The 26,311-nt window shown below is 49.2% G+C and overlaps 1 protein-coding gene across 1 annotated transcript in view; it reads right to left on the reverse strand.

Moving 5' to 3' along the window:
• The window catches only part of HP1BP3 (heterochromatin protein 1 binding protein 3), a 711,194-nt gene that overhangs the window by 357,425 nt on the left and 327,458 nt on the right, over positions 1–26,311 (reverse strand). Inside the window, exon 7 of the mRNA XM_086921633.1 lies at positions 16,532–16,689. Within this exon, the coding sequence (XP_086777759.1) occupies positions 16,532–16,689 (158 nt within the window). The remainder of the gene's footprint in view (positions 1–16,531; positions 16,690–26,311) is intronic.

The raw sequence follows: 26,311 nt of genomic DNA on the forward strand, positions 1-26,311 counted from the left end.
CTGGTCCTCCAAGCACTCCTGCAGCGGTCTCATGTGCAGCCGTGCGTGTGGCGTCAGGAAGATGCAAGCTATGATAATCGTCGCTCTTCCGAAGGAGACACACTTGCTGACAGCGTATTGATGGAGGCTCCCAAGTACTGTATGCATTGGACCGGAGTCGGGACAGACTTGGCCATGTTGATGTGCAGCCCCAGCTTGTTCAAGAGAACGCACGTCTTCTGGAAGTGTGCTCGCGCTTCCGAGAAGGAGGATGCCTTGATCAACCAATCGTCCAGGTACGGGTAGACGAACACCTTGTTCTTCCTCAGGTGTGCTGCTACCACCGCCATGCACTTCGAGAACGTTCTCGGCGCAGACTTTAGTCCGAATGGGAGTACTGTGTATTGATAATGATTGGTGCCGACTTGGAACCGCAGGAACTTCCTGTGTTTGTGTGCAATGGGCACATGGAAGTAAGCATCCTGTAGGTCTATAGCACACAGCCAGTTTCCCTGTTGCAACTGAGGATAAATCTGATGCAACGACAGCATGCAAAACATTTCCCTGCGAATCCATTTGTTTGCCTGTCGCAAGTCCAGAATGGGCCTGAACTCGTTCTTGTCCTTCTTGCGAACCAGAAAGAACCGGGAGTACAGACCTCTTCCTCTCTGAGAAAGAGGTACGTCTTCTATCGCCCTTTTCTTTAACAGGATATCCGCTTCCGCCTGAAGCTCGCGCAGCTGAAACCGCGAGCTGACCGGTGGAATTGCTGGAGGAGGGCTGGTGTACCGAAGACTGTATCCATTGCAAACAATATTCAGCACCCACTTGTCCTGAGTAATTTTTCTCCACTCTGCCGGAAAAAATTGAATGCTTCCCCCTACCGGAGTGGGTAACAAATCCGGGGGAAGTAGGTTCCTAGGGTCTAGACCGAGCCTGGCCCTTGGGCGCCGGAGCCGACTGCTGGCCTCCTCTGCTCTTCTGGCGCTTCTGGAATGGCTTACGGAACTGTTGTTGTTGTTGCGACTGTCCCGAAGCCTGGCCACGTCCTCTGCCTTGCCCACCGAACCGCCGTTGGAACGGGCGGTACGACTTCTTCGTGTCTTTAGACTTCTCCAGGCCCACAGCCGTGAGCGTTTCGGCCTCCGCCTTCATGCGGACCATCTCACCGTCCGCATGCTTCCCGAAGAGGGTCTCGCCGGAGAATGGTAGGTTGGCCACCCTCTGCTGTGCGTCCGGTTTCAGGGACGTAAGACGGAGCCAGGCGTGACGTCGTTGGTTAACCCCATGGCAAAACCCATGAGCTGCCAACAAGGAAGAGTCCGCTGCAGCGCTGATAATCTGGTTAGCCACCAGCATCCCTTCATTCAGCACTTCCTGGAAGTCCTCGCGCCTCTCGCGAGGTAACAGCTCCGCAAACTGCTGGAGGGAGTCCCAGAGGGCGCGGTCGTAGCGTCCCAACAGCGCCGTGGCACTCGCAGCCTTCATGGAGGTAGCCGATGTTCCACACACTTTCCTCCCTGCCGAATCCATCCATCTTGACTCCTTATCCGGGGGAACCGTGGATGACGGGGAGGTGGCATGTTGCTTGCGGGCCGCCGTCACAATTACAGAGTCTGGAGGGGGTTCCGCCCTCAAAAAGGCCGGGTCCGAGTCGGGAGCCCGGTACTTCTTCAGCAGCCTCGATGGAGCCGCCTTCGTCACCGCAGGGGTGAGAAAAAGGGCCATAGCCGGTTCCTCCAGGCCCGGCACCAGAGGCAGGAGAGGACGAGACAGGTGGTTTTGATGCAATGTCTCAAAAATGACTGAAGTTTTAGGAGTAGCACCGTCAAGGATATGCCCAACTTCGCAGCGCCCCTTAAAAGGACATCATGGAACGCCACCAGGTCATCAATCGGGGACACCCTCGTGTCCGGTGACTCCGACAAGGTAGGAGAATAGTCCCTGGTACCAGAGGACCTTGTGTGGGAGCGAGACTCGCGCCTCCTATGGCGGCGTCTCGACCGCGTGGACGATCTGTGTCGTGATCTCTCCCTTCTGCCAGAGCGAGAGCGAGACCTGCCAGCCCTTGGCCGCTCCACCGGTTTCCGTGGTGGGGTCTTCCTTGGCTCCTCTCGGGGATTAGGTTTTGGGGTCCCCTTAGGAGGTACAGGCAAAGACGGCAGCGAAGTGGACCTCGGCGGAGGACCCCTCGGCTGCGGGGCGGGCCCATGCGGAGGAACTGATGGCGGTGAGTCGCCTGATGGAAGCGGAGGGTTGGGTGGAGGATCCTCTTTAGGAACAGGTGGAGGTGGCGACCGAGGCCGAGATGGCGTGTACACCTCTGAGTACACCGAGCCCACTGACCCCTCAGGCGAAGGGGGCTGAGATCCAGCCCCTTCAGCAGGTGATCGCTTCCTCTTGCGTCCTCCACTAGAAGCAGTCTGACTTCTGGGACCAGAATCCCTCTTGCGCCGTTTTGGAGAGGCAGAACGACTCCTAGACGCCGACCTCTATCTTCTCGACGCTGAGCGTCGCTTTTCTGGCGTCGAACGCCGACACCTCGACGTCGACCTCTTCCTCCGTGACGTCGTACGCCGCCTCCGCGACGTCGAACGTTCCGTCCTCGACGACGAGCGTCGATTCCTTCTTCTTCTCGATGCCCTCGACGTCGAGGAGCCCCTCGACGCCGACCGGTGCTTCGACGGCGATCGGCGGCGAAACCTCGACGGCGAGCGCCGATGCTTGTCACTTCGTCTCCGACGTCGATAGGAAGACTCCGACGTCGACGATGACGTCGACGGTGGCTTCGACGGAGACCTCTCCAGGCCCTTCGACGTCGAGCCGTCACGCCGTCTCGACCCGGAGCCCCGGGGAGAAGGGGAACAGACCGCCGTCATCCCTCTCGACGTCGTCGGAGAGCGGGATCGCTTGCTGGACTTCCTGTCTCTGGGGAGCCCCCCAGAGGCCTCAGCAGAGGCAAAGGGAACCTTCCCAGCCTGCCCAGACCCACCTGCAGCCTGCAGACGTCTCCCCTCCAGGCCAGAAAGCCTGGAGGAGAGACGTCTGCAGGCTGCAGGCTTCTTCATCCTGTCCCTCAGAGTCCGAGCAGTAAACTGCTGGCAGATGACAGTTCTCAGGGACATGATCCTCAGGGAGACAGACGATGCAGACGTCGTGTGGATCACTCTTGGCCTTCTTCCTCCCACATGCTGGACACTTATCCAAAAGACCAGGCATTTTAGAGCCCTAAAACGCCTGAACCAACACACAAAAGAGAAGGAGAACACCAAGAAAGTAAACTGAAACACTTTTAAAACACAAAAGTGCCAAAATATCCAATAAACCCTTGAAACAAGGGAGAGCTCAATGCCAGGGTCCTGTTAGCAGGAGCCGGAAAAAAGAACTGAAAGTAGAGGGACCTGCTATGCATTCTGGGATACTGGGAGAAGTTCTGGAGGGTTCTCTTAAAGGCACAGTATCCTATTTAAGCCACATACTGGCAGCCTATGGGGCTTGTCTGTCCATGTCTTCCTCTCTATCATTCCAGTGTCTTTTACTGGGGGAGGCAAGTTTCTCTATGGTAGAAACTGGGCAGGCTGTATTATGTGTGGTGTTATTTGGTGGAATTTCTAGTTGAAGTACTGGACAGTGTAGCCTGTGGATATAGGCTGCATTATTTGTCTTTAAATTCTCTCTTAAGTGTCTTGCAGTTTTCTGCATGATTTGACAACTTAAGAGATTATTTTTGATTGCCGGGGTCCACGCACATGGGCGGGACTATTCACTAGATTATGACTATACACAGAGATCCCCTACTACAGAAGCGGCGGAGTTGACGCGGAGGTGGAAGGGATGAATAATGCCCTATTGATGGATGCCTTGCTACAGGTAGAGGCTGAGATCAGTAATGATTTGAGGATGAAATCGGACGCGAATTGGGGAAGTCTGCGAGCCTAGACTCACAGAGGGAACGTGAAGGGGACAAATTCTTCTCAGTTAATGAGGGGACAGACTCATCCAGTGAGGGAGAAGAGTTGGGGACAACGGATTTATCATCGGAGGAGGAGGAGGAAGAAAGCACCGACTCTGGGGCAATAAATGCGCAGAAGAAGAAAAAGTCAGCTGCTAAACGTTGTTCCTTCGCAAAAACAAACAAAAAACTTCTATGGGATTATTCTGCCACAGCAGGTACTTTTCAAGAGGGTATGCAAGGGGCACATGGGAAGGATTTTGCAAGTGAGGAGGATGGGATGGGGAATCATGCTACATTGGATTTATTAGTCAATATGCTAAAGCAAATACAGGGAGAGGCTAGGGCAGAAAGCCGCAGAGCTAGGCATGATACAAAAAAGATACAAGCCTCCATAAGGAAGATGAACAAGAAGTACGAGGAAGTGGGGGGGAGAGTGGAGCTGGTAGAGGAAAGGACGGGAAGATTGGAGGATGAAGTAACAGACTGGCAAAAATTTAAGATGGAACAGACAAAGATTGTGGAAGATCTGCAATGGAAAGTGGAGGACTTTGAGACCCGTCAGAGACGGAATAACGTGAGGCTTTTGGGGCTCGAGGAAGGGGTGGAAGGGCAGGACGCAAGGGGATACGTGATTAGGCTACTAAGGGGCGCCTTCCCGGAGGCTAAGTGGCAATGGGAAGAGGAGGTACAAAGGGCCCATAAGTTCCCATTGACAATATGGAGAAGTGTGGCTGATGGAGAAGTGTGGCTCAATGGTTAGAGCGGCAGACCCTGATGCAGAGGTCTAGCCCGGGACCAGGGTTCAATTCCCCGCCTCGGCAGGTCTTGGGCTCAAAATTCCACGGACCTGATAATTCTCGCCTCGATGCCTATTCTAATCATGGAGTCCCACTCTGCAACTCTGGGCAATAGCTTGCTTAATCTCCACAACGGCCCCCACAACGCTAAGGATGCCCGGCCTTTACCCTGGGGTGCCCAGGAGTGGATGCCTCACAGGGAAAGCCAGGACGGGTTCCACAGCGGTATTCGTACAAGCGCCTTGAGACCCTTGCGGGTGAGTAGTGCGCTATACAAGTATCAATTTACATTTATATTTACAATTAAAAGAAGGAAAGGAGGGAACCAGGATACTCTGCCCAGGGCGATGCTTGTGTTTTTTGGCAACTTTCTGACAAGGCAGGAGGTGATGGAAAAAGCCAGGCCAGACTCTAAGAGAACAGCTGAGGGGGTTACATTTTTTGCAAAGCCTGACTTTTGTCATGTTACTGTAGAGAGGCGCTGGCGCCCAAGACAATTAATTGCCCCTTTTCAGCGACAAAGCGCAGAAGCATATTTGATGTTCCCGGCGAAACTTAAGATCATTAACGGTGGCCGCACGAGGATGTTTTTCTCTGAGGTAAAAGCAGGGGAGTACCTCGAAGAGCTAACAGAGCAACGTAGGGGGAAGTAAGGAAGATTAGTAATGCTGTAGAACAAGAGTAGCCACGTGGAACTGGATAAGGATTATAGTTTATGGACTATGTACTATGGACAACTGGGAGGGAGAGGGAGGGCGACACTACAATGCAAGCAGCCACACATAGGTCAGGATTGACCTACTTGCCTGTGTAAGGGGGGAGGGGTAGTTGTGGGTGGAAGGGGGTGGGGGGAGGGGAAGGACTTAGTAAGGCAGGAAAAACAGCACAAAAGGACAAATTGGAAGGAGATGTTGAAGCTTCTAAGATATGTAACAGAACGGAATAAGTGGGCAAAGTGCATGGGAAAAACTTACAACGGAATATGGCATTAAGGGTGGCGACAGTGAATATATGTGGGTTAAATGATGGAGGAAAAAGGCAGAAGGCGGCATCCCTGTTCAGATTGCTAAGATTAGATGTGATTTGTCTACAGGAGACGCATATTATGGGAAAAGAAAAATTTAGACTGGAACAGATGGGATACGAGCTATTGGCTAATACAAGTCAGGATACAAGAACAAAAGGAGTGGCTATCTTAGCGAAGAAAGGGGTTATTAAACTCAGAAGAAAAAAGGAGGACCCTGAAGGGAGATGGATTATAGTGGAGGTGGAAACCAATGCTGGCAATTTAACAATTGTATCTGTATATGGCCCAAATGATGATAACCCTGAAATTTTTGAATGGCTAGATCAGGAACTTGCACTCTGGATAGAGCCGGTAGTTTTCTGCAGCGATTTTAATATTAATGGACTGTACGGGCTGGGGAAAATAGGAGGGGGGAGATATGATGGGCGGAAAAGGAAAATGCATAATGCAGTAAATAATTTGATGCAGAATAATGCTCTGTCAGATTATGGGCTAAATAAAATCCATTAGGGTCAGGGAGCACTTTTTACTCAGCACCACACAGAATGGTTGCTAGGCTAGATTATGTCCTAGTGTCTAACGATAAACTAAACGGGACCCAGATAGAACGGTTGCCTAGACTGATCTCGGATCACAATATGTTGGTACTGACCCTGCCGAAGGTGAATAGAGAGAGGCCCAATCCCTATATCTGGTCATTTGAGAGAAGATTGCTGAAAGAAGAAGGGTATATCAACAGGATGAATGAATGGATTGTACAGTTTAGGGAAATTAATAGAGGCTCTGCTCCAGCTAACATGGTTTGGGACACATTTAAGGCTAGGATAAGGGGGGAAACCCTGAGCTATACTCTAAAGAGGAGCAAGAGGGAGAGAACAAGGCTGGATAGAAGAGCAACTGAATATGGCAGTGGCAAAACAAAATGCAATAGACAGAGGGGCTTTTATTGGAGATTGAAGTTAAGAAAGCAGAGGCAGGGGAAGCTTTGGTGGAGAAGGCAGCAGGGAATTATCTTGCTAAGAAGGAAAAGTGCTATGAGTATAGCGAGAGGGTAGGACACCTACTGGCTATCAGAATTAGACAAACCTGGCAGCAGGCGAAATTAAAGAAATCAGAAATAGTGCAGAGGAAATCGTCAATAAAACAGAAGAGGTCCAGGAGGTATTCAGGGAGTTCTACAAGAAACTGTATGACCATAATGTGGATGATACAGGAGTAGAGAGTAGGGATTACTTGGCAGGGATATCACATGAGAAATTGGAAAGTGTAGGGAGAGACAAACTAGATCTACCTTTATAACTGCAGGAGGTTAAAATGGCAGTGACCAATCTACCAGGGGGGGAAGGCTACAGGGCCAGACCAAATACCAGCTGAGTTCTATAAAACCTTTTGGGATAGGTTTGGGAAGGATATGTTGGAGACCTTTAGACAGGCCCAGTTACATAGATTAGCACCACAGTCCTGGGGTGGAGCAAATATTATTGTGATTTTGAAAAAAGACAAACCCCCATTAGATCCAGGGTCATACAGACCTATTACTCTCCTGAACGTGGATGCTAAAATATATGCCAAAGCATTAGCACAAAGACTGAGTAGAGTTATTGAGGGGCTAGTTAGTAAGACACAGCATGGCATTATCCCCGGGAAAGGGACTACCCAGCACACTAGACAGCTCATCACAGCTCATCACTATAATGGATGCGGCCATATTCCTCGATGCTGAGAAAGCATTCGACAGGGTCTCCTGGGAGTTCTTGTGGAATGTTATGGAGTGGTTCGGCATAGGCAAAGGGTATATTAGCGCCATACAGGTATTATATGAGCAGCCGACGGCAAGGGTGAAAATAAATAAGACCTTCACTAAACTGGTGCGGATAAGACGCGGAACTAGGCAGGGTTGCCCGACATCACCCCTACTCTTTGCCTTATATTTAGATCTGCTGCTCAGGAGGTTAAATGGTAACAATACTATCTTGACGGTTACGCTGCAAGATGCAGAATACAAATTATTTGCCTATGCAGACGACGTGGCATTGATAGCTATGGAACCAGGGAGGGCTATAAGAGAAATAGAGCAGGAGGCAGCAGATTTCGGAGGTCTGTCAGGGTATTCGATAAATAAGGGGAAAACCCAGATTATCTTGAATAAATATACAGCCTATTCAGATCCCAGAGTGGTGAAGGAGGCAGTGTATTTGGGGGTAAGGGTGACGGCGGACTTGGAGGAATTAGTGAAGATAAACATAGAAACATTATTAGTTAAGGTAAAAAACAACACAGAAAGAATCCACAATCTACATTTGACGTTAATGGGGTGCATAAACGTAATTAAAATGGTTACACTCCAGAATTTTTTTTACCTGTTTAGGGCCATCCCTCTTGTCTTTGAACAATTTTGGTTCACTAAGTTAGAAGCAACTCTTAATAGACTGGTGTGGGCACAAGGGAAAATTAGGAGGGCTTACAGGCATATGACACTTACACGAGAAAAAGGGGGTTGGGGTGCACCAGATGAAATGCGTTACTTACCTGTAACAGCAGTTATCCAGTATTGGTATCTTTCATAGATTCACATGCCTGAATCATTCCCCGTCGTCGGGGTAGGAGTCCCCGGTAAATAACAATAGTAATGTCACATAGACATATACTTAGTACTAGGCCAGTGGCCTCACATTAGTAGCCTATCTAGGTCCTTATGTAAAAAGGACCAAACTTTGGCCAGGAGCCAATCAGCTACCATCACCCTTCTCACCTTCCTGGAAGGAGCCCTAGTCCCTCAGATTTTCGTAAGCACAGTGCTAAGTAGTACCTACTGAGAGGGAGAAGGTGAGCCCTTCCAGGGGAGGCGGGTGGGTTGCATGTGAATCTATGAAAGATACCAATACTGGATAACTGCTGTTACAGGTAAGTAACGCATTTCTTATCCAGTATTATGGGTATCTTTCATAGATTCACATGCCTGAATCAGAATAGCAAGCAATAATGAGCACATTTCGCATAATACATTCGTAAAGACATAGTAATCTTATCACAAGTTGTTACACAGTTTACATGATACTCACAACCTGATAAGAAATGTGCGATAAATTACCTGGAAGGTGGGATGATAGGAAGAAGGCTCACCACTAATGAAATAGATGACGTAGGACAGCCTGCCCCACTGCTGCATCCTTCATAAGTTCAGAGTCCAAGCAGTAGTGCTTGGTGAACGTATGTGGTGTCTTCCATGTCGCCGCTCTGCAAATGTCGACAATGGATACCCCAGCAAAGAGCGCCAAGGAGGTGGAAACCGCTCTAGTGGAGTGTGCTCGTACTTTTGAAGGCAGAGGGTGGCCCGCCTGTTGGTGACAGAAGGCGATGGCCGCTGAAATCCATCTGGAAATGCTCTGTTTTGTTAAAGCTAAGCCTTTCCTGGGTCTGCTAAATGCAACAAACAATTGGTTGGACTTTCGAAATTGCTCCGTCCTGTGAAGGTAAAATTTGAGACATCGTTTGAGGTCCAATGAGTGAAGAGATCTTTCAGCCGCAGATGATGGATTCGGGAAGAAAGATCGTAGGACAATAGGTTCGTTGAGATGGAAAGAGGACGGAACCTTCGGTATAAACTTAGGGTTAGTCCGTAGAATGACCCTGTCGTTCTTGAACTGGATGAAGGGGTCTTGCACAGAAAAAGCCTGCAGTTCACTCACTCTCCTTGCCGACGTGAGCGCCAGCAATAGAGCTGTCTTCCATGACAAATATTTTAGATCTGCTCTGTGGATTGGCTCAAACGGGTGTTTCATTAGTTGAGTTAGTACCACATTTAGTTGCCATGTAGGTGGAGGTGCTCTAACTGGAGGGAAAGATCTGAATAATCCCTTCAGAAACTGTTTGATTAGTCTGTTGGTCCATAACGAAGCTCCACACGAAGATCGTCTGAACCTGGAGATGGCCGCCAGGTGGACCTTTATTGAAGCGTGTGCCAGTCCAGAATTGGCTAAGTGGAGCAAGTAGGGCAGAATTTGTGCTGGAGTAGAAGTGAACGGATGCAAATTCTGAGTTCTACACCACAAACAGAACCTTTTCCACTTGAGGGAATACGTCTTATTAGTACTTTCAGCCCGAGCCCGGGCTAAGACGACCCTGCATTCCTGTGGAATATCTAAATCCTGGAACTCTCTGAACTCAGGAGCCAAGCTGATAATTTTAGAGATGTTGGATCCGGATGCTGGACTTGTCCCTGGTTCATTGTGAGGAGATGTGGGCATGTCCTGAATAGAATTGGAGGTTCCAGCGATAGAAGGTGTAGCTCCGTATACCAGTGTTGGCGCGGCCACGCTGGGGCTATCAGGATCATGGTACAACTCTCTGCTTTCAGTTTCCGCAGAACCCTGGGGATCAGGGGAAACGGTGGAAAAGCGTAAGCAAAGACGTTGCACCATGTCATCGAAAAGGCATTCCCTAGGGACCTTTTCTGGGGAAGCCAGCTTGCGTAATGTTGGCATTTCGCGTTCACTTTCGTCGCAAAGAGATCCAGGTGAGGTTTGCCCCAACGGGAGAACACCGAGTCGAGCGTCTGCTGGTCGAGCTCGCACTCGTGGCAAAGTGAACGCTGTCTGCTTAGCGAGTCTGCCAGGGTGTTGTCTACTCCTGGGACATACTCTGCCCGCAGAGAAATGTCGTGTTGTACCAGCCAGATCCAGATTTGCTGAGATTCTCGAGACAACGTCCTGGATCGAGTACCCCCCTGCTTGTTCAGGTAGTGCATTGTGGTGGTGTTGTCCGTCCTCACAAGCACTGGGGAGTTCCTGATACGGGGCAGAAATGCTCGAAGTGCCAGGCGCACTGCTCTCAATTCCAGCAGATTGATGTGGAGTTGTTTTTCTGCCACTGACCATTGACCGTGTACTTGCAGTTCCTGTAGGAACGCCCCCCATCCTTCCAGTGAAGCGTCTGTGGTTATCACATGAGGAGAGACTGGGAGAAGAAAAGGGAGACCCTTGTTTAAGTTGTCGCCCAGAAGCCACCATCTCAGAGCTTTCTTCATGACCTGAGTGATCCTGATCCAGTCGTCGAAAGACCCTGTAGATTGGATCCACTGATTTGTTAAGGCTTCCTGTAGAGGCCGCATGTGTAGGCGACAGTGAGGAATGAGAAAAATGTTGGAAGACATCATTCCTAGCAATGATTTGAATAGTCGAACTTTGACTCTCTGCTTGGCCTGAATGTGGACAGCCAGAGTCTTCAGCTTGACCTGACGTTCTCTGGAAGGAAAGGCTTTCTCTTGTTGTGTATCCAACGTTGCTCCCAGGAAATTGAGACGTTGTGACGGTTGGAGAGTTGACTTTTCCTGGTTGAGTGTTAAGCCCAGATTTTTGAATAGATGAAGGCAGGCCGAAGAGGACTTGGCTGCGCCTATCCGAGTCGGAGCTTTGATGAGCCAGTCGTCTAGGTAGGGAAAGACTTGGTGATGATGCTGGCGAAGGTATGCCGCTACTGGTGACAGACACTTCGTGAAGATGCGTGGAGCTGACTTCAGGCCGAATGGTAAAACCCTGAACTGGTAGTGCCTGCCTGCCACTGCAAACCTCAGAAATTGTCGATGACTCTTGTGAATGAGGACATGAAAATAGGCATCCTGGAGGTCTAAGGATACCATATAGTCTTTTGGATTGAGTAGGTGTAATACCTCCTGGAGGGTAACCATACGGAAGGACTGCTTCTTGAGGTATATATTTAGGTTTCTCAGATCCAGTATTGGTCTCCATTGCTTCTTCTCCTTTTTTCTGACCAGGAAGAATCGGGAATAGAATCCTCTCCCCTTCTGACCTCGAGGAACTCTCTCCACTGCTCTTTTCTGGAGCATTAGAGAGAGCTCCTGTTGAAGTAGGCGTAGATTCTTGTGCTGCATAGGACATGGTGGGTTCGGAGGAGGATGTTCCACAAACTCCAAAGTGTGTCCGAAGCGAACTAACTGCAGCACCCAACGATCTGTTGTAATTTGTTTCCAATTGTGAAGGAAGTTGGTAATTTTTCCTCCAACTGCGAATTGTGGAGAAGAGGTGGAGGTATGCTGGAGAAAGCAGTCATTGGCGTCTGTAATTATCCTTCTTTCCTCCTTTCCCTCGAAAGGACGACTTGTTGTAGGAAGCTCGTCCTTGTTGCTGTCTCTGCTGATATTGAGGCTTGTACTGCTGAGAAGAGTTATAAGCGGACTTGTAACCTTGATAGCTGCCCCTATTCTGCTGCCCTCTACCTCTGGATCCTCGAAAGGAATTAGTTTTGTATTGTAGGGTGCCTAAGGCTTTCGCCGTGTCGGTATCCTTCTTAATACCTTGCAGCATATCATCGATATGTTCACCGAAGAGCAGTTCGCCATCAAATGGCATGTCTAGAACTTTGGCTTGCACATCAGGCCGGAATGCTGTGGCTTTTAGCCAGCCCTGGCGTCTCAAAACCGCTGCTCCTGCCAGTTGACGAAATCCTGTGGAAGCGATATCTAAGGCCACATCGATCATCTCTGAGGCAGAGCGTTCGCCCTCCAGCAAAATTTTCTTAACCTCTTCTTTCTGGTCTTCTGGGATTGCCTCTAGATATGGAGCTATATCTGCCCATATCTGTCGATTGTAGCGACCTAGTAATGCTAGAGAATTTGCAGCCCTGACTGATAGGGCGGACATAGAAGAAAATCTTTTGCCGATGGCATCTAGTTTTCTCCCCTCTTTATCAGGAGGCGCTGTTATTGCCGCTGACGGGTTGCTAGACTTCTGCTGAGCGGCCTGTGATATAACTGAGTCCGGTTTAGTCTGGCCAGTTAAGCATGCGGGAGCAGTGTCTGGGGCTTTGTACTTCCTTTCAAGTCTAGCCGGCACTGGAATGAGTGAGGAAGGATTTTTCATAATTTTAAGTCCTTGCTCCCATATATAATCGATTACTGGGATGGATCGAACAGATCTTTTGAAGGATTCCTTAAAGTCATGGAGGAAACAGTCCTGCGTTTCCGAAGCTATTTGGATGTTGAATCTCGCAGCCGCTCTCCCTACTATATTATGGAATCCCCCTAAATCTTCAGGGGGAGAATCATCCTGTACTTGCTCTGGGGATGCCGGATCCTGGTTGTTGTTATCATCAGAATCCTCATCATGTATTTCACCTTCCTCATCTTGGACTTCATCATGTCTCACTTCTTCCTCATATTCATCCTCATCAGAAGAAATTTGAGGAGGCAATTTCTCATGCTCAGGATGCACAACCAGCGGAGGTGGTCGCTGGCGACGTTGAGGTGTTGGAGCTTCCTGCTGTGCTGGCACTCCTGAAGCAGGAGCAGAGGACGGAAATCTTTGTTTATAGTCTGAAATCAGAAACTGTAGGTCAGAGACAATTGAAGCCGGGAGGCATACCATAGGCTGAACAGTGGTATGCTGCCGAACTTCTTCTTGAATTGCCACCTCTTCGAGATCTTCACAGTCTGAACTCTCATGAACCTTAATGTTAAGATGAGAGGGACTGGATGCTATGGGAAACATGTTCTCCACGTCAGGGTCTTCTGCCTCCAGAAATTGCGTTGGCAGCAGTTGCTGGACTTTGCTAGGTGAAGTCATCTCTGGTGTCACCATGCATGATGACATCTTAAAATGGGTATAGGAATACTTCAGTGACGGAGAGCCCTTTGATTGTAGATTCATTGTAGCGTCTGATGGAGCGTCTACAATAGTTGACATGTTATCATACATTCTCATCGTCGACTGCATCGACGTCGATGATGTCCTCGTCGACGACAATGCCCTCGTCGACGGCGGCGTCGACACTGCAGAAATCAACGACGACGACGGCTTCGTCGACGGTGTCCTCGTCGACGGGCTCGACGACGATGGAGTCGTCGTCGACGGTGTCGTCGTCGACGGTGTTGTCGTCGACGGTGTCCTCGTCGACGGTGTGCTCGTCGACGGTGTCCTCGTCGACGGTGTCGTCGTCGACGGTGTCGTCGTCGACGGTGCTGTTGTCGTCGACGGTGCCCTCGTCGACGGAGTCCTCGTCGACGGTGTCGTCGTCGACGGTGTCCTCGTCGACGGAGCCGTCGTCGACGGTGCATTCGTCGCTGACGAGGAAGTCTTCGTCGACGGTCCCGATGTCGACGGTGTCTTCGTCGACGGTGGCTTCGACGACGACGAAGTCCTCGTCGACGATGAACTCGACGATGTTTTCTTCATAGACGCTGGAAGCCTTGTCTTCGTCGACGATGAAGCAGACGTCGACGGGAGCGTCCTCGGCGGTTTTGTGAGAGGAATAACAGAAGGTATTGACCTACCCATCGTCGACGACGTTGTGGCAGTGGAAGCCATGGAGAAAGTAGTCGCCGTGGATGTCGAAATGGAAACTGTTGACATCGTCACAGGCAGGCCAGAAGATACCACCGCAGGCTTTTTGAAGGCTGTCATCTGAAGAGAAGGCTTGACCTTAGGATGACCCTCCACAGATTTCGGCTTCTTGTGAGGAGGCACAGCAGACTGACCTGGAGATGTCTGTCGAGGCCTTTTAGGAGAGGAGTGGAAACTTCTGAAGGAACACTCACTCTCACCTGAGGAGACTTGGTCCTTGTTCCTCAGTTTCTGGAGCCACAGAAGCAGTCGCCCTTCCCTGTCTTTCAATGTCTTGACCGGGAGAGTGCGACAAATCTTACATTCCTTGGCAGAATGCTGAGGATAGAGGCAATACAAACAGTCCTCATGCTTGTCCTCTATGTGTAACCTCATTTTACTACATGAGGCACATGGCCTAAAAAGACCTTTTTTAGGAGTAGTAGACATATTAAATACTAATACTCCTTTTCCAACTGAACTTGAAGAAAAAGTAGTCAAAAAACCAAAGATATAGGAAAAAACCTGAGCAGAGCTCAGTGGAGACTCCTCTGCACGACGTGCGGTAGAAAATCTGAGGGACTAGGGCTCCTTCCAGGAAGGTGAGAAGGGTGATGGTAGCTGATTGGCTCCTGGCCAAAGTTTGGTCCTTTTTACATAAGGACCTAGATAGGCTACTAATGTGAGGCCACTGGCCTAGTACTAAGTATATGTCTATGTGACATTACTATTGTTATTTACCGGGGACTCCTACCCCGACGACGGGGAATGATTCAGGCATGTGAATCTATGAAAGATACCCATAATACTGGATAATTTAAACTTTATTATTGGGCTGCAACTTTGCAATACTTTCAGGGATTAATAGGTGGTGGGACTGGCTTTACAAATGTGTATAGAACTGCGCTGGGGGAGGCCGCGGTTGAGGGGTTTTTGAATACAATAGATTATAGACTTCTTAAACATACTAGGTTTAAAACCCTAAAAGCTGCATATAGGATTTGGAAGGGGGTAGGGAAAACCTCGGAGTTGGCAGATTTAGCAGATACACTAGATTATTATCTAATGAAACACTCCGGGGGATATCTTTAGGGATGGAACCATGAGGATATGGAACGCCAGGGGCATCAGGAAAATAGGAGACCTCTTGGATACAGAAGGGGGGGTAATACAATTCGAGGAACTACAAAGGAGATTTGAAATACCCACTAACACTTTTTTTTTAAAGTTTTTACAGGTGAGGAGTTACCTGAGGGATAAAAAGGGAGGCCCGCTAGGATTTAAACATTGCAGGTTATTGGATTACGTAGAACAAAGTAAACATTGTACGATTCCAGCTGCATGCAGAACTGTATGTCTTCTAAAAGGATGATAGAGAAAAATTCTCAAAGAAGTGGGTAGAAAAAGTGGGGACCACCCCGGATGGATTTCAGAAGTCTCTAGACCTAGGAAGATCAGTGTTGTGTTCGGCGACGCTGCAGTCACAGCATTATAAACCACTATTCTGCCTCTACCATACGCCGGCAAGAATAGCGCAGTGGGGCGGGGTGGAAGGTATAACTTGCCCTAGATATAATACAATTGAAGCTGACATAGTACATATGTTTGCACAATGCACACAACTGTACACCTTGAAAAGGACCATTGAAGACTTTTTGGAGAGCTCATTGGACATTAAGACTAAACTAAGTGATGAATTGATACTGCTGGGGGTTAAGACTGAGGGTGAAGATGGCCCAACAGAGTTTTTGTTTTTGGTGGCAGCTGTATTTCGAAATTAGCATTGCACGGGCATGGCTAGACAAGATACCCCCAACATTTCAAACTTGGATAGCAAGGTTACTAGCCTCATATAATCTGGAGAAAGCGATATATGAGAGGAAGGATAGTAGGGCGAAAATATTGGGTGGGGAGATGTGGCAACCCATCACGCGATGGAAAGCCGGGCAAATCAGGGAAGGGGTTGGGTAAACAGCAGTATGATGTAGGGGTTGATTTGCAGTGCCATTTTTTCTTTTTTCTACAGTGTTCTGTTGTAAGAATGTATTTGTTTTGTACAGTATTGGTTTATGTAATTTTATAACTTTGTCCTGAAAGTTTGACTGTAATAATTTGGGGGGTACAAAATGCTGTGAAAAAATTATAATAATAATATATAAAAAAAAAAAAGAAAGAATAGACAAAAATTTACAAAGGATAGCTAATTAGCAGCCTCTTTCCATGGGTAGAGTAAAACTACCTATGCCAGGGGACTACAATCACCCTGCCACCACCGACTGTCACATTTATGGCCTCTGTGGTACTTGCACACTATGTATTCAAAGGAGTAGCTGCTGCCCTTAACAGCTGGATAACAGGCAATCTCGCACGCATGCAAACACTTGTAATTTATGGCGTACGAACAATGAAAACAAAACTACACACCAGACACACCTACCTGGCATCAATATTCAGTTTTGGATAATACTGAGTCACATATTTCTTGATCAAGCCGTATGAAGCCTCTTTGGGTTCACAGATGCGGGTGAAGGCAAGGGGAAGGATATCTTCCAGTTTAACATTTTGCTGTTCTGGCAGGGTCGATGCACTGCTCTTCTGAAGAGGACATACAAAATTAGTGGTGCATTTACAATGAAACCATTCTGAAACAAATACTTTTTCATTAATGTGATGATTATGAGAAAAGCCTGAAAAATAAAAATAAAGTTACGGTTAGCTTTGGTTATAAGAACCTTAACATGAGCTAAAAAAAAGACCAGTCAGTGACTAAACACAGTAAAAGTTTTGTTAATGTACAAAACAAACTCTAAAAACCACTGAAATCCACAAGTTACGATTCCGTAGAATAACAATAACTTACACCCTATTCATGCACTGCTTCCGACCTCTCATATGACAAGATAAATTACATAACTCATGACATGACTGATAACTTTCCAAATCACATAACGGACGATATCGAATATGCTACTTACCAGTATGCATCTGTTCTTGGCATGTAGGGCTGCTGACATTCATATCTGTGCATAGATCGCGGCCTAGTGTTGGGTCCGGATGATTGCATATTGTTGTCCTGGAAGAGTCTTCGAAGTATCACGAGATAGGTGGCTCCTCCACTGGACTACAGTGCGCATGGGCATCCTCTTCATCCTCAGATTGTTTTTTGCCATTGTGGCAGAGATGGAGTGTAGTACAGTAAGTGATGACCATGCTAAGAGTAATTCTGAGTGCAGCAGCCGCTACAGGCGCCGGGGAGGAGGGCGGGCGAAATGAATGTCAGCAGCCCTACATGCCAAGAACAGATGCATACTGGTAAGTAGCATATTCGGTTCGAGGCATGTGGGCTGCTGAATTAATATCTGTGCATAGCATATATAGCAGTCCCTCTATTAGCAGCGGCGGCTGCCGTGCCAGCTGCAGCAGTCTGAAAAAGTGTTTTTAGAACAGCCTGCCCTACAGCTGCCTGCTGTTTGGAGTGCACATCTATGCAGTAGTGTTTTGTAAATGTGTGTATGGTAGACCATGTGGCTGCTGTACAGATTTCCTCTAAAGGAATGTTTCCAAGGAAAGTCATGGATGCCCCCAACTTTCGTGTTGAGTGGGCTCTTGGGGGAACCGTTAATGTGCGCTTAGCCTTTTGATAGCAAATCTGTATGCACTTAACGATCCACCTGGCTATACCTGCTTTTGAAATGGGGATGCCTTTGTGTTGTGGTGAAAAGGCAACAAACAGTTGTTTTGTTTTTCTAAAATCTTTTGTCCTTTCTATGTAGTACATTAGAGCTCTCTTGACGTCTAGCGTGTGGAGCATTCTCTCTGCCACTGAATATGGATTCTGGAAGAACACTGGCAGTTCTATAGATTGATTCATATGGAACTGTGAAACCATTTTAGGCAGAAACTTAGGGTTAGTGCGTAGTACCTTCCTGGTGGAGTGAATCTGTATGAATAGCTCCTGGATAGTTAGTGCCTGAAGTTCACTAACTCGTCGTAGCGATGTGATTGCTATTAGGAAAGCCACTTTCCACGTCAAGAATTGTATCTCGCATGAGTGTAGAGGCTCAAAAGGTGGTCCCATCAGTCTGGTAAGGACCACATTCAGGTTCCACACAGGTGCTGGTGGGTGTCGGGGAGGAATAACTCGTTCGAGTCCCTCCAGAAAAGCTTTGATGGCAGGCACTCTGAAAAGTGAGAGATACTGCCTGTTTTGGAGATAAGCTGCTATTGCTGATAAATGTATACGAATGGAAGCATAGGCCAGATTGCATTTGTATAGATGTAACAGATAACAGATGATGTTGTGAGTAGATGCATCTAGCGGATTAATGTCGTTGTTGGCACAATAAATGACAAACCGCTTCCATTTCGCCGCATAACATGCTCTAGTGGTGGGCTTTCTTGCCTCCCTTATGATATCCATACAGTCAGGAGGCAGGTTGAGGGCGCCAAATTCTAAGACCTCAGGAGCCAGATCGCCAGGTTGAGCTGCTGCGGATCTGGATGCTGAATGTCGCCATGGCTCTGCGTCAAAAGCCTGGGCGTGAGGTGCAGCCTTTGATGCGGTACCACGGAGAGTTCTAGAAACGTGGTGTACCATGGTTGGCGTGCCCACGTCGGAGCAACCAGGATGAGAGTCATCGAGTGTTGCTTCAGTTTGCGTGCCACTAGCGGTATTAGCGGTGCTGGGGGAAAAGCGTACGCAAATATGCCTGACCAGTTCATCCATATCGCATTTCCCTGCGACTGTGGGTGTGGGAACCTCGCGGCAAAGCTTTGGCATTTTGCGTTTTCCCTTGTGGCGAACAGGTCTATCTCTGGATGACCCCACTGCTGGAAGTACGGTTGGAGTACTGATGGATGTAACTCCCACTCGTGCATTTGGTGGCTGTGCCTGCTGAGCAGGTCTGCCATCTGATTGTCCTTGCCTGGGAGGTGTTGTGCCATGAGGAAGATGTTTCTCTGAATGGCCCACTTCCACATGCTCTGAGCCAGATGAGACAACTGTGGCGAGTGTGTACCTCCCTGCTTCTGCATGTAGTACATGGCCGTCATGTTGTCTGTCCGGATCAACACTACCTTGTTGCACAAATGTACTTTGAATGCTTTCACTGCCATGAAGATAGCCATCAGTTCCAGAAGGTTGATGTGCATCTTCTTCTGCTGTGCAGTCCATAGTCTCTGCACTGTGTAGTGAAGTACATGAGCTCCCCATCCCTGGAGAGATGCGTCCGTCGTCAGTATAATCTGTGGCACAGGCTCTTGGAGCGGTCGGCCACTGCAAAGGTTTTGTGGGTTCCACCAATGCAGAGAGTTGTATGCGCGACCGGTCACCAACACTAGGTCTTTCAATTGTACGTGAGCCTGATTCCACTTACGTGCCAAGCACTCCTGAAGCGGACGCATGTGTAGTCTCGCGTGCGGGACTATGAAGATGCAGGAGGCCATCATGCCTATCAACTGCATGAACACTCGTGCTGGAAGCGAGTGTTGTGGATTGAATTTCCGTATCAGCAATTGCATGTTGTTGATCCTCACTGAATTTGGCTGTGCTTTGGCTGCCAGAGTGTCTATTGTCGCGCCCAAGTACTGCCGTACGTGGGCGGGCTGAAGGTGGGACTTTGGATAATTTAGCGAAAACCCCAGATCGTGAAGAAGGTGAATGGTGTGGGACATGTGGGTGGCACATTGCTGGGCCGACTTTGCTTGGATAAGCCAGTCGTCCAGATAAGGGTAGACGTGAACGTTCTGTCTCCGTAGGTGTGCAGCCACTGTCGCCAGGCACTTGGTAAACACCCTGGGTGCTGTTGTCACTCCGAAAGGGAGGACCTTGAACTGATAATCTGATCCTGAATGGTAAATCAGATATTTTCTGTGTGATGGGTGTAGAGGTATATGGAAATATGCATCCTTCATATCTAGTGTTGCGAGGAAATCTCCCTGACTGAGTAACGGTAGAACCTGCTGTAATGTGAGCATGTGAAAGTGTTCTGATAGGATGTACTGGTTTAGGGGCCTGAGGTCAAGTATGGGTCTGAGGGACCCATCCTTTTTTGGGATCAAGAAGTACAGCGAGTACACCCCTGTACCTTTTTGTTCCACAGGCACGAGCTCTATGCCTCCTTTTTGCAGCATGCTGACTACCTCCTGCTGCAATAACTGTAAATGCTTTGCGGACATAGGACGGTGCCTTGGGGGTATGTCGGGTGGAGTGGATGTTAACTCCAGACAATAACCGTACTGGATAAGCTACCTCACCCACCTGTCTGTAGTGATGGATTTCCAGACCGGCAGGAACAGTTGTAGTCTCCCCCCGACCGGTGTGATATGGTCGGGGGCAGTGACAAGACGTCACTGTTTGTTAGTGGCGGAGGATCGGGAGTTGTTTCCACGACCTCTGCCCTTGGTGCTGTTTCCACAATAGCCACTGTGAGAAGTTGGCCTGATATGCAGTGCTCACTATTCTAGTGATCACTATGCATCAGTCCAAACGACCCTTATGGTGATTGGTTGTAAGTCGACCTTAGACCAGCTATCCTAGTAGCGTGGATACGAGCAGTCTTTGGGCTAAACTCTAGAGGGCGTGTTAAGCCAGCTGTTATACCATCACATATACCCCTTGAACACCAAGTGAAAGGACACCACACAAGCGTTATGAAAATAAACAGTGTATTTATTAGAATCACAACAGCCCTGTACTCTTTATGAGGGCAGGGTACTAAGCACACAACCAAACTCTTAGGAAAATACTTCAAGTGCATAATCTACACAAGTGCCCGAGGGCACGGAAAGTTTAGTGTTCTCGGGCGAACCCGATAAGGTAAGTCGGAAGCGACAGTGACTCTGGACCCTTAGATAATGAGGCTATGCGGGCACCGAAATGCCGAAGTTACCTAGCCAAGGGGCTGCGGCTGCACAAGTCTTTACAGACGTCGGGAGTCCTCGCTGACGAACCAGGAGCCGGAAGGAAGGAGTTGCTGGCCGGCGACCAGTGGAGATAGTTCGTAGAGATCCAAGCCTGGATCAGAGATGGTTGACACCTGAAAGCAGAGGGGACAAAGTTCGTAACTACTAGCCAGTAGTCAGAGGGCACCGGATGATCGTCACCTCGACTAGGTGAGTGGGCGACGCTAGGATCTGCAGTCTCACGGACCAGGAGGCGTTGTCGGCGACCAGGATGGAGGTGCGAGCTGTCCCACGAAGATTGATGCTGTCAGCGTCGCTGGGCCCAGGATTGGGGCAACAAGCCTTGGCAAATTCAGGGCCACGTGGTGGACCTAAAATGGCGTCTTGAGTGGACCAGGAGGGTCCGGGGTGCTCCTCTTCAGAGGAGAGCAAAGGCCAGTCTGGAGCAATCAGACCAGCAGCATTGGTTGTCGGGCGTCGTCGAGAAGGCCACAAGCCAGCGGCTAGTAGCCAGACAACGTGATGAGCAGCAAAGAGCAGAAGGGCCCCACGCAGATCGTGGAGATGCAGGGAGGCTGAACTTCGATGCTGGAGCTGCTCAGGGTCGGGGCTTCTCGGACCCCAAAGCACTCACCAGAGGATCCCTCGGCGGTCGTGCTGGTTTAGAAGTCGTGCAGGTTCTGATGATGGCCGGTCACTCGAGGTCTCGTCGCACCCACAGATCTCAGCTGAGCTGACGATGTGGGTAGAGGTCAGAGGTGCCAGGGAAGCCGGTTCTCGTCGAGCTGGGCAGTCGGATTGCTGAGGAAGGACGTGCAGCAAACCGCAGAGTTCTTAGATGGTGCCTGCGGATGCAGGGTGACTACTCCTTAGCCACAAGGGAGAAATCTTGAGAAGAAGTCGAGAGTTCCTTTCGTAGAAAGTATTATTGATTCAAAGATGATCTAATTTGGAAGGGTCCCCGCTCCTGCCTTTATCCTAAAGAAAGGGGCGGGTACGCGACTAGGTCCTGCCCTAGGGGTGGGACCAGGAAGGGGGGTGGTTACACCCCTCTCCCATGCCGTACTTTCCCCAGGTCAGGGGCTGGGGTGCCCCTGGAACTGGTTCTAGCCGGCAGATGCGTAGTGAGCACCGGGGTGCCACTCCGCAGTCACCTTCCTGTAAGGCCCTGCCTACCCAGGATACACAAAACCCTGTCTGGGATGGTGCGAGCACCGCCCCGGACAGGAAACCCTTTGTCCAAGCTCCCCTCGCTGGAAGGACTCCCAGCAGCAGGAGGTCAGACTCGTGTCTGTGGTGGCAGCATCCATTTTGTGGAGCTGAGGCTTCAGTTGACTTTAACCGGGGTTCACAGTTACGTACATGTCGTGTCCCTCTAGAAGGGTGGAATGCTAACCCCGTCGCCAGCATTGGTGAGGGGTCAGTATCCCGATTCGTATGACACCTTACTCGACATGTCTTGATAACGCGATACCGGAGTTAGCGATATATGGTACGCGTTATCATGGAACAGCCATTGGGTCTTGGTTCCGCAAGCTGCAACCGGGCTCGGCTCATGCCAGAGCCCAATTCACACGATTCCACGCACTCTGCCTTCAGGATTGTCAAGGCCTGCCATAGGAGTGACTGATAGGAATTCGGGTGTCCATTTGAGGGTTAGATATAGGTATGCTATATCTAATGCGAAGGGCGAGTACGCCACCTTGCCCCAGCTGTCGTGCAGCCAGTTGTGTCAGATTTAGATGGCCATCCAGGGGTGGCATAATACATGCTTCAGCCCCTGGTAGGCCCTGAGTACACCGATGCCCTGAGTTACAGGGTCTGACAAGGTGGCCCAGTTCCAATTGGGTAATGCACCTAAGGTACACATGTCAATTTAGCGAGAGAACAGCTAGGCTGTGGGTCTGATTGGCAGGCCCACAGCCAGAGAAAGTCGTAAACCAGTGAAACAAAAGCAAAAAGACTGGGTGATCATAGGATTGCAGACCCTACTCTCCTACACAGGCCAACATTTTTTCTCTAGGGTTTAGAATCCTGGCACGTACTGGATCTTCAAACACTTCGGGGCATGCTTAATGACTCCTTTAATCATAGGCAATATTTGCACTGACGTTTCAACCTGCTCAAAGGTACCTAAGAGAAAATCTTCTGCCTCATCTGAGTGCATTGTGATACCATGATAGATGGCAGCCCTATTAATTAACTGTCCAAAACCAATGTTGTCGTCTGGAGGAGATGGTTTTGAGGGGTACGTGTGTTGACTTGGGACGTCTGATATGTCTTGTCGGATAGGGTACTCCCAGTCAGGAGGGTCAGTTGGGTACACGTGAAAGGATCATCTGGGTGACCCCCTACCCCCATATCTTCATCATCATCAGGATGTGGAGGTGTAGTAGGTGGAGAAACATGAGGTGGCTAAGTGTGAATTGGAGGAGTAATAGGTTGAGGTAGATAGGAGAAGAAGGGTGCATAGGCGATGTGGCAGAGTCCTTCTTCTTTACAGGTACTGGAGGTACAGGTGCTGTGTCTAACTTCCTCTTCCTATGTGGTCCAGTAGTGACATGCCCTGTCTCTGGATCAATATAAATCTTTTTCTGTTTTGGATCGACTGGATCCGGATGAAAAGGTTCCTCTTCTTCAGAAACTGCTCTTGGCGCCGGTTTCGAGCGGGGTTGGTGTTTGTCTTTAGCCTTCGGAGTGATAGAGTATTTTGGCGTAGCCAAAGGTGCTGGTGGGATCTGTACATGCGGTCTGCTCGGTTCCGAGCTACCGGAAGGCTTGTCGATGTGCTTCAGAGCCGAACTCGAAGACGGGGCTTCTGAAGTATGTTTTTGGTCGCGACTGGGCCCGGCAGGCAGAGTCTTGACCTTTGCCTTTGATGTTGGTGGTGGGGTAGGGGCAGTAGTACTCATTGTTTGACCCGGAATGATGGAGTTGTCTGCCTCTGACACGATTTTGAGACCTTCGGAATCTTCTTCTGGGACATCTGGGCCTTCGTTTAAGATGTCCACCGGTTCCAGAGCTGATTTCTGCAAGATGTGTCTTCGATCTCGAATGGTCTTCTTCGATCGAAAGGAGGCGCAGGCTGTACAGCTGGATTAGTCGTGTTCTGGCGATAAACACAGATTGCAGACCTCGTGGTGGTCACTGTGTGGAAACTTTGCTCCACACCTGGGGCATTTCTTGAAAGGCGTCCTTTACATGAGCTGTAGGCCTCACGGCGTAGATACGCCCAACGGCCCGCGTCAACAACCGGAATCGAGCTGATGAGTCGAAACGATGTTAGTCGATGTCGAAAGTAGTTTGGTAAGTTTTTAGGAAGTTTTTTGTGCTTTGAAGTGCTTGAAAAGTCTATGTCTAGCCGGAGCAGAAAACTTTCATCCGAACCCAGTGGCGGAAAAAAACAATCTAAGGATGGAGCTGATGCCCATGAGCACTATCGTCCAAGGGAGGAGTCCCCTATTTCGTGACTACAAAGACTTCTTCCAAGACGACAACAACATGCAATCATCTGAGCCCAACACCAGGTGGCGATCTAATGCTAAGTGTACAATCTGCAGCTCATATGCCCCTGGATACTGATCAAGATGTAATGTAATGTAATGCAAGGCGTTTTTGTAAAGCGCATGGTTACCAGAAGGCATCCCAGCGCTGCGATAGAGTCAGACTCGAGAGAGGAGAGGAGACAGGGGATCATTTAGGGAAGAGGAAGGTTTTCAGTGTCTTCCGGAAGCACATATGGCCAGGTTCCAAACGTAGTTACAGTGGGAGGGAGTTCCATAGTGAGGCCGCGTTCACAGAGAAGCGGCAGCCTCCTGTGCGTGCTTCTAGACTCTATGCACTGTTGCCAGGAACCCCTTGTCGGAACGCAGGGGTCTGTTAGGTTTGTTGGGCGTGACTAGGCTTCTCATAATCGGGGGACCTTTGCCTTGCAGGAGTTTGTGGGTAATGCATAGGGATTTGAACATAATCCTTTCCCGTACGGGGAGTCAATGGAGCGATTTAAGGGCAGGTTTAGCTGAGGTCCTAAGGGAGACACCCATTAAGAGCCTCGCTGCGGCATTTTGGATTTGTTGAAGCTTGTTGATAGTAGCTTCCAGGGCTCCTAAGAAAATCGCGTTGCTGAAATCTAGTCTGGAGAGAACTAGACCTTGTATCAATAGCTTCCTAGAACGATGAGGGAGGAGAGTAAGGATTTTCCGGGCAGACCGGAGAAGCCCAAAGCAGGTGCCTGCTGTCTTTTCGCTTGTGTTTTGAGCGAAAGGTCCTGCTCCAGCCAGAACCCTAAGCTTTTGATTTCTTTTTTTGGAGTGGGTGGGTCCCCTAAACAGGCAGGCCAGATGGAGGAGGGCACTGAGGCCGACTTGTGGCCTAGAAACTTGATTTCCGTTTTAGACCCATTTAACTTAAGTGAGGAGTCACACATCCAGGGATATATCTTCGTCAGGCATAGATGGAAACTGTCAGGTTCTCGAATCTCGAATCTTTGAGTTTATATGAATTGGTTCAGGAACCTTCGATCTAGGATAGGTCTTAGTGTTTCGTCCACCTTTGACACCAGGAAGTAAGCTAAGTAAACACCTTTGTTCCTTTGGTTTTGCGATACCACCTCTATTGTGTCCTTGCTGAGCATTTCTCGCTCTTTTAGCTGCGAGAGCTACTTTGCCGAGTGTGCCTTGCTTCTTGGTTTTCTATTTGGAGGTTGTTTTTCTAACTCTATACAGTATCCGTATTATATGATGTTTAGTATCCATTTGTCCGATGTGACCTTCCTCCATTCCTGGATAAAGTCTTTTATTCTTACCCCTACTGTGTAGTGTGTTCGAGGTACTGTTTGTCGTTGCAAGTTCGGCCGCGGTTTTCGAGGTTGCTGGCTGCAGGACACACCTTGATTACGCAGAAGCAGGTTCGAGGGGGAGACAGGCCGGTAGGGCTGGGGCCAAGTCAGTGGGCAGGTCCTCTTGTTAGCTGCTGCATGGCTGTTCAGTGCTTCTTCTTGCAGGTTCTGGTCTGAGGAAGCAAGGTTCAGGGGTGCCCCATAATACTAGATTTAGGGGTGTTACAGGTAGGTAAAAGGCAGGGACCAATTGGTCCATACCCTTGTACACACTCTATTATGCCACCCTCCAGTGGGAGGGGGCATGAGCCTGTTCCTTGTTGGCTGAGTCCCCCCCCCATCTTCAAGATGGCGTGCACTGAGAGTTGTACTTCGACTCAACCATCTGAGGGGTGGAGTTGGCAGAGATTGGCACAGCTCTCTTTTTCCCTCCGGTTCTCACGCCCAAAGTGGGGGTCAGAACCAGTGGGGACAGTT

The sequence above is a fragment of the Lissotriton vulgaris genome, chromosome 5 (genome assembly GCF_964263255.1).
Source record: "Lissotriton vulgaris chromosome 5, aLisVul1.2, whole genome shotgun sequence".
Lineage (NCBI taxonomy): Eukaryota > Metazoa > Chordata > Amphibia > Caudata > Salamandridae > Lissotriton > Lissotriton vulgaris.